Raw genomic sequence first — 12033 nt, 5'->3', positions numbered from 1 at the left:
AGCTTTTTAAGCTTTCGATTGAACGATCGAACAATACACGTAAATCGAATTCTTCCGATCGCGATTAAAAATTCTAATTTTCTCGATTACTAATATAGATAATAGATGAAGCAAAAATAAAAAAAGAGAATGATAAACAGTTGATAGATCGTAATGCAAGAAGAATTCGTTTTACCGGTCGTTCGGTCGGTATCATTGTAATGCTTGTATCGAACCATAACCTAAAAATTGCGAGATTAATTCGAATTCGTCGTTTCCACGCTATTCTTCCGATAGAGGGCCGCGAATGCGTGAATTGCGGCGCGACATCGACGCCACTGTGGAGACGGGACGGTACCGGTCACTACCTTTGCAACGCTTGCGGCCTCTACTACAAGATGAACGGGCAGAACCGACCTCTCATCAAGCCGAAACGACGGCTGGTAAGTACCTAAGCTGAACCACTTTTCTTTCTTCTTTTTTTTTTTTTTATTCACTTGCACGATAATACATTTGGCGTGGATAGTTTCGGTCGGGAAGGATCGAAGACGCATACAATGTTCGTGATTTGAATTGTAAATTGACGCGGAGAGGAAACTTTTACGTAACTTTGTCGAGCCGTCCACGAAAAATATCAGAATCTTGTTAGAGATAAAGAGTGTATATTTCGTGTACACGTAACGGAGATCTCTGTTTATATCCGCCTTTCGGAAGTATTAGATTGATGTATAAAGGTTGTCACTCTTACGTAACACGTGTAATATATTCATTTAGTTTTTGCCTTGTCTACATGTTGCCCGTTTAATTCTATCAACTTCCTCGTATATATTTTTCGAGTATATCCTTTTGGATTAAAAAGGATAAAAGGACAACTTTATTAAAATATCGTGTCATTTCAAGATTTAAGAAAAATTGGACAATAATTATACATTTCGACGTCAAAATTGAAAATACGTCAGAAAGTGAGGTTAATTTTACTTTTAAATCATTTAAAAAGACAAGATCAAAAGTATATAATGATACAATCTCGTTGAAATTCTCTAATTGCTTGTCGAATAATAAATTGTATATAAAACGTAGCATTACATGCTATTAAAATAGCACTTGATTATTGATATAAAAAAAAAAAAACAAAAAAACAAAAAAATCATTATGGAAATATATTTCCAGATTAGTCTTAGAATTCTAAGTCTCTTTGCTTAAGCCCACTATATATTATATTTGCAGCTAATGCAAAAAAAAAAAAATCGAAAATTTTACACGACGCAGAGCCCTCTATCATTGTCCCTTTCCCGTCGAACGGGAATCGACGATTCGTTGAAAAGCTCTCGTGCACCTGTCTGGCTCGTAAAAGCGGTGTCCTTGATCGTTTCCTTGGCGCTCATCGAGCCGCACATGCTTAATTAATACGTGCTCGCGGTGCAACGGAGTTATGTGTTTCTCGCGATACGCAGATGCAGTCATCAGAATGCAAGATAAAACAAGGCCAAGCTAATTTCCTGTACGTGACCATTAACGCGCGACGGTGTGTTCCTGTTTGCGTATTCATCATCGATTAGAATATGTGTGTACGTGTGTAAATACATGGCCCAAATTTTCCAAAAAAATGTATGGTGAAATTCAAGGGAAAGTAAAGTACGAGAATAGAAAGATAAATTTCAATTTCTGAAGGTAACGAAGGCAACTAGAACGCCACCATACGAAACAATTAGGAAATAGAAGATCACGCGATGCGAAGTGTAATGGTCGATCAAGATTCAACTAAGTGAATGGAAAATATGTTATGTGATTAAAAGGATAAAAAGCAAACAAAAAATCATGATTATATTAACGTTATGTAATCCGCATTTATTGAATTAAAAGCGAAATAATAAGGAATCAATGAGAAGATGAATTCTTGACGATGGATGAAAGAAAGAAGATTTTTTGAGAGGTTAGAAATTATTTTATTTTCGTTTTCTTTGATTCTTTATATATATATATATATATATATATACTCAAAAGTGGAATCGACAAGTGAAAATAATTACGTGTATTTATGATGTATGTTTATATCATACATTTGTGAAATTATTCGTATGAAGGAAAAAAAGTGCGTCGAGCAGGGCCGTTTGAAAAATAATTCGAACACGAGGGAAACGCATTAGAAATGGAAATTCGGAATTACGGGGGATATCGGTAGGACTTAGCCTAGGATCGATACCACGAAGGGTAACAGAGGCTTTCGTGCAATCGGCTCGTACAGTTCGTGTGAATTCGATCTATTTTCGTCGAGCAGGCTGGCACCTACGCAAACGAAATGGCGAAACTCGATATCGGTCTCGTCTTCCCTCGTTTCGTTCCTAGATTCATAAATTCTAACCCGGTGTGGTCTACCCAACAGAATTTTTCATCGATCATTTTTCGCGTTGAAAAATTAAACGGATCGAGTTCAATATTTACGGATGAATTCAAATGACATTCAAAACGACGACGTTGGATTTAGGTTATACAGGTATCTCTCATTTAAAATTTTTCATTCGAATAATTATAAAATCTGTTGAAAATCGTTACGAGTTATTATATTATCAAAAATTTATGATTCCATTTAAAAAAAAAAAAAGAAAAAACAAAATTGACGTATATTAACGTACTTTATTTATTTTTCTTAAACAAATATCATTTATAAGCAAATCAGATATCCTTTAATTTTTATTCGATCGATCGCGTATAATTTCATAGTTAAAATATTCATAATTATTCATAATTACAGATTCGATTAAACTTGGAAATGCTAACAAACGGTTAGAATCTCTCGTCCACGCTCGCACACAAGTTTATATATATATAAAAGAATATATTTTTATAATCGCGGATTCGAATCACGATTAATAAGAATGTACGAAGACTCCTCGGTCTACAAAGGGAAAGTAAGCGCTTCGTTGTTCGATCATAGGCTTAATACACGATCTCGAGAGAAGAGATTGACTGCATTCCGCGGATGCAAAAGCGCATAGCCGACCAGTGACGTTTCACTATCCCTCTCGCGCGCTTTCTCCTGTGCGCGATAGAGCAAAGCTGATGGATTCAAGCTTTTTCTAGCCGCCACCTGCTCGCTTCTCTAATTACGCCGCTCACGCACCTTAGATTTATTAATCATCACGTTTTTGCCGTCATTTGTCGGCCGCTCCTTCACTCTATCAATCCAACGCGTTTTTCAACAGAGATTCACGATTCAATCCACGATTTTTATATCGAGAGAAATCGAAATCGATCGAACGACAATTAATCCTCAATAAACTCAAATATATTGAATAGATGCACAAGCTTGTGTATCGTTCATTCGATTATGTATGACTCTCTTCAGAAAGAATTTTTTCGCAACTTTATAATATATCTATAAAGTTCAAGCATGTTTTGTAATAACGTGGAAATATGGTAACATATTTTCTCAAATTTATCCAATTATGATATCGGAATATCATAGATATCTTTCACTTCGATTGTTCAACATAAAAAACGGAAAGTCATCGTGCTTAATTAATCGCAGATTTTTTTTTTTTTTTGCAAAATTAAATTTTCGCGAATACGATCAAAGAAATGTTTTGAATAGAGATTTGCTTTATTCCTCAAATATTATAACCTATTATATTCTATACTTTGAATACTTTCGTATCATTTTGCATATCATAATTCCCTAAGTTTTTATATATTCAAGTTTTGCATAAACACATAAATATTCCCATAGTTTGAATAAAAATTTCATTATAGCCTATCAAAATCGTAATCATGATTATAAAGAGTAGAGTATCCAACACGGCATAATACGATCCGCAAAATAATTACAAAGTTAAATTAATAATTTTCGAACATGTTTGAACTTGTCGCAGAACGCGTAACAATTGATCTTGATAATTTTTCGGGAAACATTTAATTCGGCAAAATTTTTGAACCCACCAAATATTACGACGAGCCGTGGCCCGCCCACCCATCATTCAACCGAGGCTCGCGTCGTGGATCCGTTCGCGCTATCCTTCCCAATAAAATATGTATCGGTTTAAATCGGTAGGCGTCGCCTTATCGCCGGCACGCGTGTCACATTTTCGGCTCGACGGCTGTAATTTTCTCCCCGCGGGTTTCTCTCCTTTATTTTAATAATCGAGCCGAGCCATTGGCCACGGGCTTCGACGAAACTTTGCCCTCGATATTACGATTGTGCGCGAATATTTCCTCCTCTTTTTTCCTTTTCCTATCCAATTTATTCTTCTCGACGAGGAGAAACTCGTGGAAAGAGTTCTACCTGCTGAAAATAATATCTTGTTCAAATCCTCGATCATGTTGCTTGCGAATCATACGAAGAGATAAACACGGAGTAAATGATAAATGTATTAATTTAAATCTGTATATATAAAAGAAGAACTTGCACGGAATTACATCTTCTCCTCGAGCAGTGTTGCGGTAGTGGTTGAAGTTTGAAGTACCGATATCTTACAATTCGATCTTGCAACGATATAGTTTAATAGCCGACCGGTAAGAATGCTAATCTCCTCTTAATGAAGTCTAATCACCGATCTGTTACAAGTTATAATAGCTCGTCTGGAAATATATCGCGGCCGTAAAGAGTCGATCCGGCAAAAAATCCCAACTCGTACCGATTACCGACAACGTTATATATATTCGATCGCGACGTCAATTGCACCGTCGATTGATACAACGATTTACGACCGCGTTACGACGCACGTATCTCCGCGCCGTACAAATATACACGTATAATATTACACACACACACGTACGGAGGAGAAACACGTTCGAAGGAAGGCAGGAACGCGGTGAATCCGGTCGATTAACGATCCTCGACCCCCTCGGGAGAAGTGGTGAAAAAGGGGGGACACCGAAAAATAGGAGGAGCCACGAGGGCCATATGCTTTTCGCACAATATGTCGCGTTTTTACCGACCGAGCGGTGGGAGCGAATCCGGTCGCAGATGTGACGAGAGGAGAGAAAGAGGGCCGTCGCTGATACGATCAGCGAAACAAAGGGCGGCCACCACCAGGTATACGTTCACCCTCTCTCTCTCTCTCTCTCTCTCCCCTCCCCTCCCCTCTCCTCCTCTCCCGAAATAATAAAGTCGTGGCACATATCGGGCGCACGTGAAAACGCATTGTGCCGACGTGTCTCTTCCACGGAAATTCCAGCCGAGCGTTTATTATGAACCGGGTACAGAGTCCAACGTGCTCGAAAGCCCCGATGGGCCAGATAGCAAGGGTTGAAACTCTCTCTCTCTCTCTCTCTCCTCGTGCCGCTCAACCGACCCGTCCGCCATCTTTGATCCATCGTGGAGATAGGCCTCGAACAGCTGGGAACTTTTCGCTGCTTTTTTCTTTCTTTCTTTTTTTTTTTTTTTTTTTATATATTCCTTTCTCTTCTGCGTCGTTTCCTTTCTTGCTTTCTTTTTTCTTTCTTTCTTTCTCGTTCGGTTGGACGGATGTCTCTGTTTTATTCGGGGCGCAACAAGGGGCAAGCCACCCCTGCAATATTTGAAGAGGAGAGGTTTTCCAACGAGCGAATCCTCGAGGATCCTTGGAGTGTGGCGGAGAAAGGGTGGTGGACGCGGTGGTGGGAGAGGAAGGAGAGGAGGGCCAGGCTTCTGCGTGGAATCGCTCGTTAACGGCTGTCCTACACGAGCTCCCTCTCCCTCTCTCTCTCTCTCTATCTACCTTTTCTTCTCGTCGTCCTGGCCGATGGTTATCGCGCGCGCCATGCCACGCCGTGCAACACCGCGCGGAGTTACGGTCCTCCGGGCGTTCCTGGACATTCCAGTGGCAACAGAAGCGCCAGCGTCGCTCGCGGGACCCGTTAATCCGCCGGGGAGAGGAATTTTTTCGCCGAAGCCGTGCCCTCTGACATTTTTCTCGGCAACCAGCCGCGTTTCAAATAGCGAAGGAAAATTGAAAATTTTTCGCCCCCTCCTCGTTTCAACCAACGTCGCGATACTTGTTCCCGCTCGATAGAGGGAAGTGTTTACTATTCAAAATACAAGTCGCAGGATCCTCATTTTTCGCAACATTTTGGAACAAAAATGTAACAAGTTCAATTTGATCGACACAAATTTCATTCCATACTCGTTCATTTTAGTGTGTAACAGGTGTTTGGAAAACATTTATTAACATTGCTCCCGTATTTCAGAAGCCATTTACGCGTTTCAGTAGCGTAAATTTCGAAGACACGTGCGAGCAGAGATCGGGCGACGACTCTTCCGAGAAAAGAATCCGCTTGGAAACGACTATCCGTGAACCCGTCGGAGGAAAATGTCGTTTGGCCTGGTGGCACAATGCGTTATCCGCGCGATCTGCCGCCGCCATTGTGCCCGTTTCGCGTAGAAATTGCCCTCGGATCCGTCGAGTTTCCCTCGGCTGAAAGTAAAGCTTTTCACGCGTTTGAACGAGAATACGTTCCGTTCCAACCGATTATCACGCCATTATCGGGATTAATTATTACGGAGATCAACGAATGATTTTAAAGGGGAAATCACGTGTAGCACGTGATCTCTTAATTTGGTTATTAATGATCCTAAACTCGCCACGTTCGCTTTCTTCTCGGTGAGTGGAAAAAAAAAAAAAAGTTTTAAATTATTCGAGACGCTTTCTCTCTCTCTCTCTCTCTTGGTTAAATTTCTCTGAAATTTATTGATACAACGATGACTCTTCTTTTTCTCTTTCTTAGAAATCGCTCTACCGATTATATTATCCGCATTTATTACGTGGCAGAATTAATTATCTAATCTAATCACGCGTCTGTGTGATTAAACGTTTCGATTATTATTATTATTAGATCGCTCGGATTATCTCTAAGTGGAAGATAATAATCCGTATTCTTTCCCCCCTCCTCCCCCCTCCAAATGATCACGAATCGTTAACAAAGAACTTTTTTCGGGACGAGGAAAAGTTGTAAGAAAACTTTACAAACGCCGATCTAACCAAAGATAAGGGATGGAAAGAATTCGTAGCTCGTAGTTTGCAATTCGTCGGAATAAAGAAAAAGATCTCTGTGGAGGAAGTGTAAAAAAAAAAAAAAAAGAGAGAGAGAAAAGAAAGGAGAAGATTTCCCTGGGAGGCGGATTTCGTGAGATCGGCGGCACGATGGTTTATGAGCAGCACACGCAGCCCGTGGTCGGGGGCAGAAACGGCGACTGAATTATGTACCAGATGCAAATGTCGTCGTATTGTCCGGTGCCGGCGGCGTGCTCCATCCATCTTTCAGCTTCCTTGAAAATTCCGCTCATGAGAGACGAGATTTGCATCCGTTCACACTTTGAATAACGTCGCTGTCCAACCGCGCCATCACTGCTCTCTTTCCCTCCTCCCCTCCTCTCTTTCTCCCCAAAGAAGACTCGAGAGGGAGGGGAGGGGGGGGGGAAAGGAATGGGAATAAGAAGATGGTGTCGAAGATAGTATCCGAGATAGTAGTGTTCCTTCGTCGATTTCCTCGCCCCTTTATCGCACGCTCGTCACCGGTTCGAAGCAAAAGTTCCTATTTCGATCGAGGCGAAACAGGTTCCAGGCTGTGATCGGCTCTACACGCTTAGAATATCCTGGAATATCCTTATCGAATGCTCGAATCGGGAATTAGAGTGTCCTCGGAGATTGCAGGATGTTTTCCCCATTTGCAATTTTAATGAAACGGGGATCGGGTGAAATTTCAGTTATAAAAAGAGGAGGGGGTATCGTTTATAGGTCGAGAGGAGGAGAGGTTAGGTTGGACGGAGCGATCGGTTAATAACAACCGCGTCTTGTTGGGGACGACAAACGCCACGATTTATTTCGCGAATTTATGCCCGGCCAGGATTGCCTGTGCACGCCAGTCGGAAGCAATTTACAAGTTAATAGGTTAGGACGATTCGTTACGCGTCCTCCTTCTCTGGATTTATTCCGTCCCACCGTCGTAATTGGCTCGTCTCTCTTTTTTTTTTTTTCTTTTTTTTTTGCGGCCTGAAGGCTTCTTCACACCTATGTCCTTCGTCACCTATCAAGCGTAATTCTCTCCCTCTTTTTCTTATTCTCTATGCTTCTTTTTCCCCTTTTCCTCGACTTTTCCTATTTGACAACCGGTCGGTTATTAACTTTGCAATTGGACGATCGAGTTTCGTTCGCTCTTTTCCTTTTTGTTGCACGTTGCACTACTACGTGTCCTTGTGCATCAAGGATATATATTCGCGCGCAATTATATTGGACGATCAGGAGAGACCCAGAGTACGAATTTGAATCGCAATCGACGCGATAATAAGAGAGTCGAAACGAGAGAGTGGTGGACACCGTTACAAGCCGGACAATACTTTTTTCTCGTAGCCGGCCGGCTACTTAAGATTCGGCACGCCGCGATTGGACGACCAGTTTTCGACTGTCCGACAAGTCGATCGATCATTCACCGACACAAAGAAACAATCGGCCCGCTCGATAAACTACCGTGCTGGTACAAGCGACGGACTCGAAATTGATTTACCTCGACCAATTCGGCTTGCCTCGATCGCTCCCCTTTTTATCCCGGGACAGATTTGTTGGGAAATTTTCATACGCCACTTCTTACGCCGTGAAAAAAAAGAAGAACGAAACGAAACCGTGTCCGGATATACGGACGTGAATTTGTCCGCTTACGCTCACGAGTTATCCCCACCGCTTCCTAATATGCCTCGCCGACTCGAGGCAGGTTTCGCTATTATCTACGATCCACGATGATTTAACCGTTATTGAATTTATCGAAAAAAAAAAGTAATCTTTTTATATTTTCCTACTTCATCGTTGCAAGATTGACTTGGATTCAATTAGCGAAATTTTTACGATCAAGATAATGTAGAACGTGATTACATCGAGTTAATTTGAGATTAGGTTCGTTCTCTGATTATTACTATTGACGCATGCGCGACGGGTCTATTCTCTCGTTGTGGAACGACCACTCGGTTCGGCACTATTCGCCACCATTCGGCATCGTTCGGAACCGATCGTAGTCATATATTCAGACATTATTTTAATTAAAAAGGGTAGACTTGAAAAACAATGGATTCAATGTATATACTTAATAGAGGCTCAAGGTTTCCACGCGACTGATATAGAATAAAGCGTGGAACGGGGAGGATGGAGGAAAAAAATTCGAGCAAATTGCAGGTGAAACGGCGGCGAATGTAAGCAACATTGTAGCAGCGAGGGATCTTGCGCGTGAAACTTGCGGGGCCGTAACCACGCGAGAAAGTACGAAAGAATTTTCTTCGCGTGCGTTCATTCGTTCGTTCGTTCGTTCGTTCGTTTCCGTGCCGGCCGTTGTTTAGAGCGATATTCCTCGCTCGAGAAATCTCGCCTTGTAAATAATTATTCTAAAGAAGAATAATTATTAAAGAGAAAAAAAAAATTTCTGACTTCTGTCTCGGTTAAATCGTCTCCGATCATGAAACGATATAACGATCCACAAAAAGTAAGGGAAATGGACGCGGGGAAAGGGAAACGTTTAGCGAAAGAAATTAATTTTCAGGTGACGAAGTGAAAATGCAGTCTACTCGATTCGCCCGATGGAAAAGTCGATCGCGGCCGAAGAATGCATTGTTTCGAGGTCACCGCACCGCGCCGTGCACACAGGTGCACGATGCAACCATGTTTCACGACGATCGATCGTGTGTGCAGTTGGCGATTTATATGCAGGAATGTTTCACCCGTGGAAGTGTTTCTCCGTGTAATTGCCCCGGGTGAATCCGCGAAAAACCATCGATCCCACCTTGTCCACGATTCCTTCCCTTCCCATTGTCCTCGATCGTTCTGCCTCCACTCACCCAGGCTAAATTGTTATCGTTTCCCACATGTAAGCATGATTAAGCGTGGCTGTTAGGGGTCGAGGAGAGCCCTGGCAAGGGTAATCCACGGCCCTATCGGCGTTTCGAGGCGTCAGCCTCGCTTGCCCCTCGTCAAAAGGGGTCCGGATCTTCGAAGAAGGATTCGTGGTGGATTCCCCAGGGCAGCTGCGTACTCTATCATTGGTCGCGATCTCTATGGATCCCACCCGTGTCCGGGAAACGACCCCTCCAGCTATCGAGGACCAATCCCGCCGCGTCTTTCCCATGCTACGAGGGTAGAGGATCGCTGGTTGGGGTGGACTCGATTTTCGGGGCTGCTTCCGGACGAAAATTATACGGGGAGAAAAATCCTCGGGAGAAACGTAGCTCTGAAAGTTTCGAGATTGCCCGGATTTTCTCTTATCTCTCCTCGTCTCTCTGGATTCTGGAGAAGTTACTAGGCACACGTGTCCTACGGGGACTTTTTTTCTTTTTCTTTTTTTTATCTTATCGTAGCGAATAGGGACGATACTCGATACTTTTCTGCGCAGCAACCGGTAGAATCGATTTAAACGTGTGGTGTCGACGTTTAATATTGTACGAATTACAAAAAAAAACTGTTATAAAATATCTTAACAACGATTCGATTAAAATCTACTACTACTCCTTGTACGAGTCTCACATCTTCAACTTAAGAACAATCATTTGATTATAATCATTTGTGGAAGTTTAAATATTGCGAGGAAAGAAAGAACGTAGACGTAGAGACACCATTTACTCGACTAATGAAGAGGTAGCGAAACACGCGGTAGAGAAAATTCATCTCGTAACAGAATCGTTCTCTCGGAAATGGTCGGGTATCCGGGGCGAAGCTGGCGCGGAACCTGGCTACCAGAAAAAGGGTCTCGTCGATCTAAAAAGAATCGTCGTGGAAGTCCATAAATCTTGGGTCGCGGAGAACGAGGGGAGAAGAAGGAGGAGGAGGAGGAGGAGGAGGAGAGAAGAGAAGAGGAAAGAGGAGAGGGAGGAGTGTAGCGGGTGGACGGTGTAGGCCGACTGGTTGGCCGGGGCTCTCTCTCCTCTCCTCCATCGTCGTTGGATGCCCGCGGGCACGAAAAACGCGGCTGCCGGTGGCGCGCTCGAATAAATCAAACTGGCGTGAAAATCAATTGTAAGACACTCGCCTCGCGTGTACCCTTCCCCTCCCCCCCCCTCCTGCCTATCCATCTCCGCCGCTTCCCTCCCCTCGCCCCGCCGCTCTCGTGGCTTTCGTGCGTTACCCGTGAACCGAGTCACCTTCCTTTGTGTCCTCACCCCCCCCCTCCTGCCGTGCCTCCCTCCCTCCCTCCCGCTCGCTCGCTCGTTCCGCGTTCGTTCTTTGTTCCTGCGCGCTCGTGTGCCTCGCGAGAGGAGGAGGAGGGCTGGTGTGTGCGTGCGAGGAGAGCGTATGTGCATATGCGCGCCGCCGTGCATACGCTCGAGCGAAATGGAGAGGCAGAGTAGACAGAGCGAGAAGAAGTTTCTGTGCGCGGCAGAGGGGTAGGGTTGGGTTGGGTTGGTTTGGGTTGGTCGGTCGGTCGGTGGTTGTTGTTACACAGGGGTGGCGTCGTAGGAGGGCAGAGGAGAGGGTGCAAAGTCAATACGCGGATGGAATGCCGCGCAGACGCCAGCCGTTGGCCAATTGTAACGTGCGCCAACGCTCCATGGCGGAGGTCCGGCGCTGCGCGGCGTTGGCGTCGCTCCATGTTGCCGTCGGACGGGACGGCATCGCTGGTTTTCTTTCCGTCGGAACGGGACGGGTGGCTCGAGCGGTGGGATCGATAGAGGTGGACTCGGTCCATCCACTTTGGTAATTTAATATAATAATAATAATAATGTTCACGTATGTATGCACGATGGACGATGTTGGATTAGGTTGTTGTTAATTGCTCTTTTCTTGAACGGTGGGTAACCGTGGCTCAAGGATCAGGTGCGTTTATTTGTCGAAAGTACACTTGACGAAATAATATACCGGGGATAAGTGCACCGGCCCCCCTTTTACGCACGAAACAAGCAACTCGGGTTACAAGCGGGTTAGAGAACGTTACAGAAGCTAATAATAGGCCGAATGACTCGAAACCGGAGTGATCGTTAACGAAGACAAAAAGCGCAACAACGCGGGATTAATATGAGTGGAGTTGGCTCCACCGGACAATTTGCTTGTCATTCTCCTCCATCGAGAGGCTGTTGAAACCCGACGGTGAACGAGTCGGGCACAAAAT

The 12033-nt window shown here is 43.8% G+C and overlaps 1 protein-coding gene across 3 annotated transcripts in view; it reads left to right on the top strand.

Annotated features, from left to right (window-relative positions):
• LOC100863851 (GATA-binding factor C) overlaps positions 1-12033 on the top strand; it is a 76031-nt gene that overhangs the window by 25777 nt on the left and 38221 nt on the right. For all 3 annotated transcript variants that reach the window (XM_086906373.1, XM_031916779.2, XM_012487320.3), the window contains one exon: positions 277-422. In XM_086906373.1, coding sequence (XP_086762499.1) covers positions 277-422 — 146 coding nt within the window. The remainder of the gene's footprint in view (positions 1-276; positions 423-12033) is intronic.

This window comes from Apis florea, unplaced genomic scaffold (assembly GCF_048593485.1).
Source record: "Apis florea isolate Af1SG1 unplaced genomic scaffold, ASM4859348v1 contig_2492_pilon, whole genome shotgun sequence".
In the NCBI taxonomy this organism is placed as follows: domain Eukaryota; kingdom Metazoa; phylum Arthropoda; class Insecta; order Hymenoptera; family Apidae; genus Apis; species Apis florea.
The sequence above is the reverse complement of the archived record's forward strand: the minus strand, read 5'-3'. Positions and strand labels throughout refer to the sequence as shown.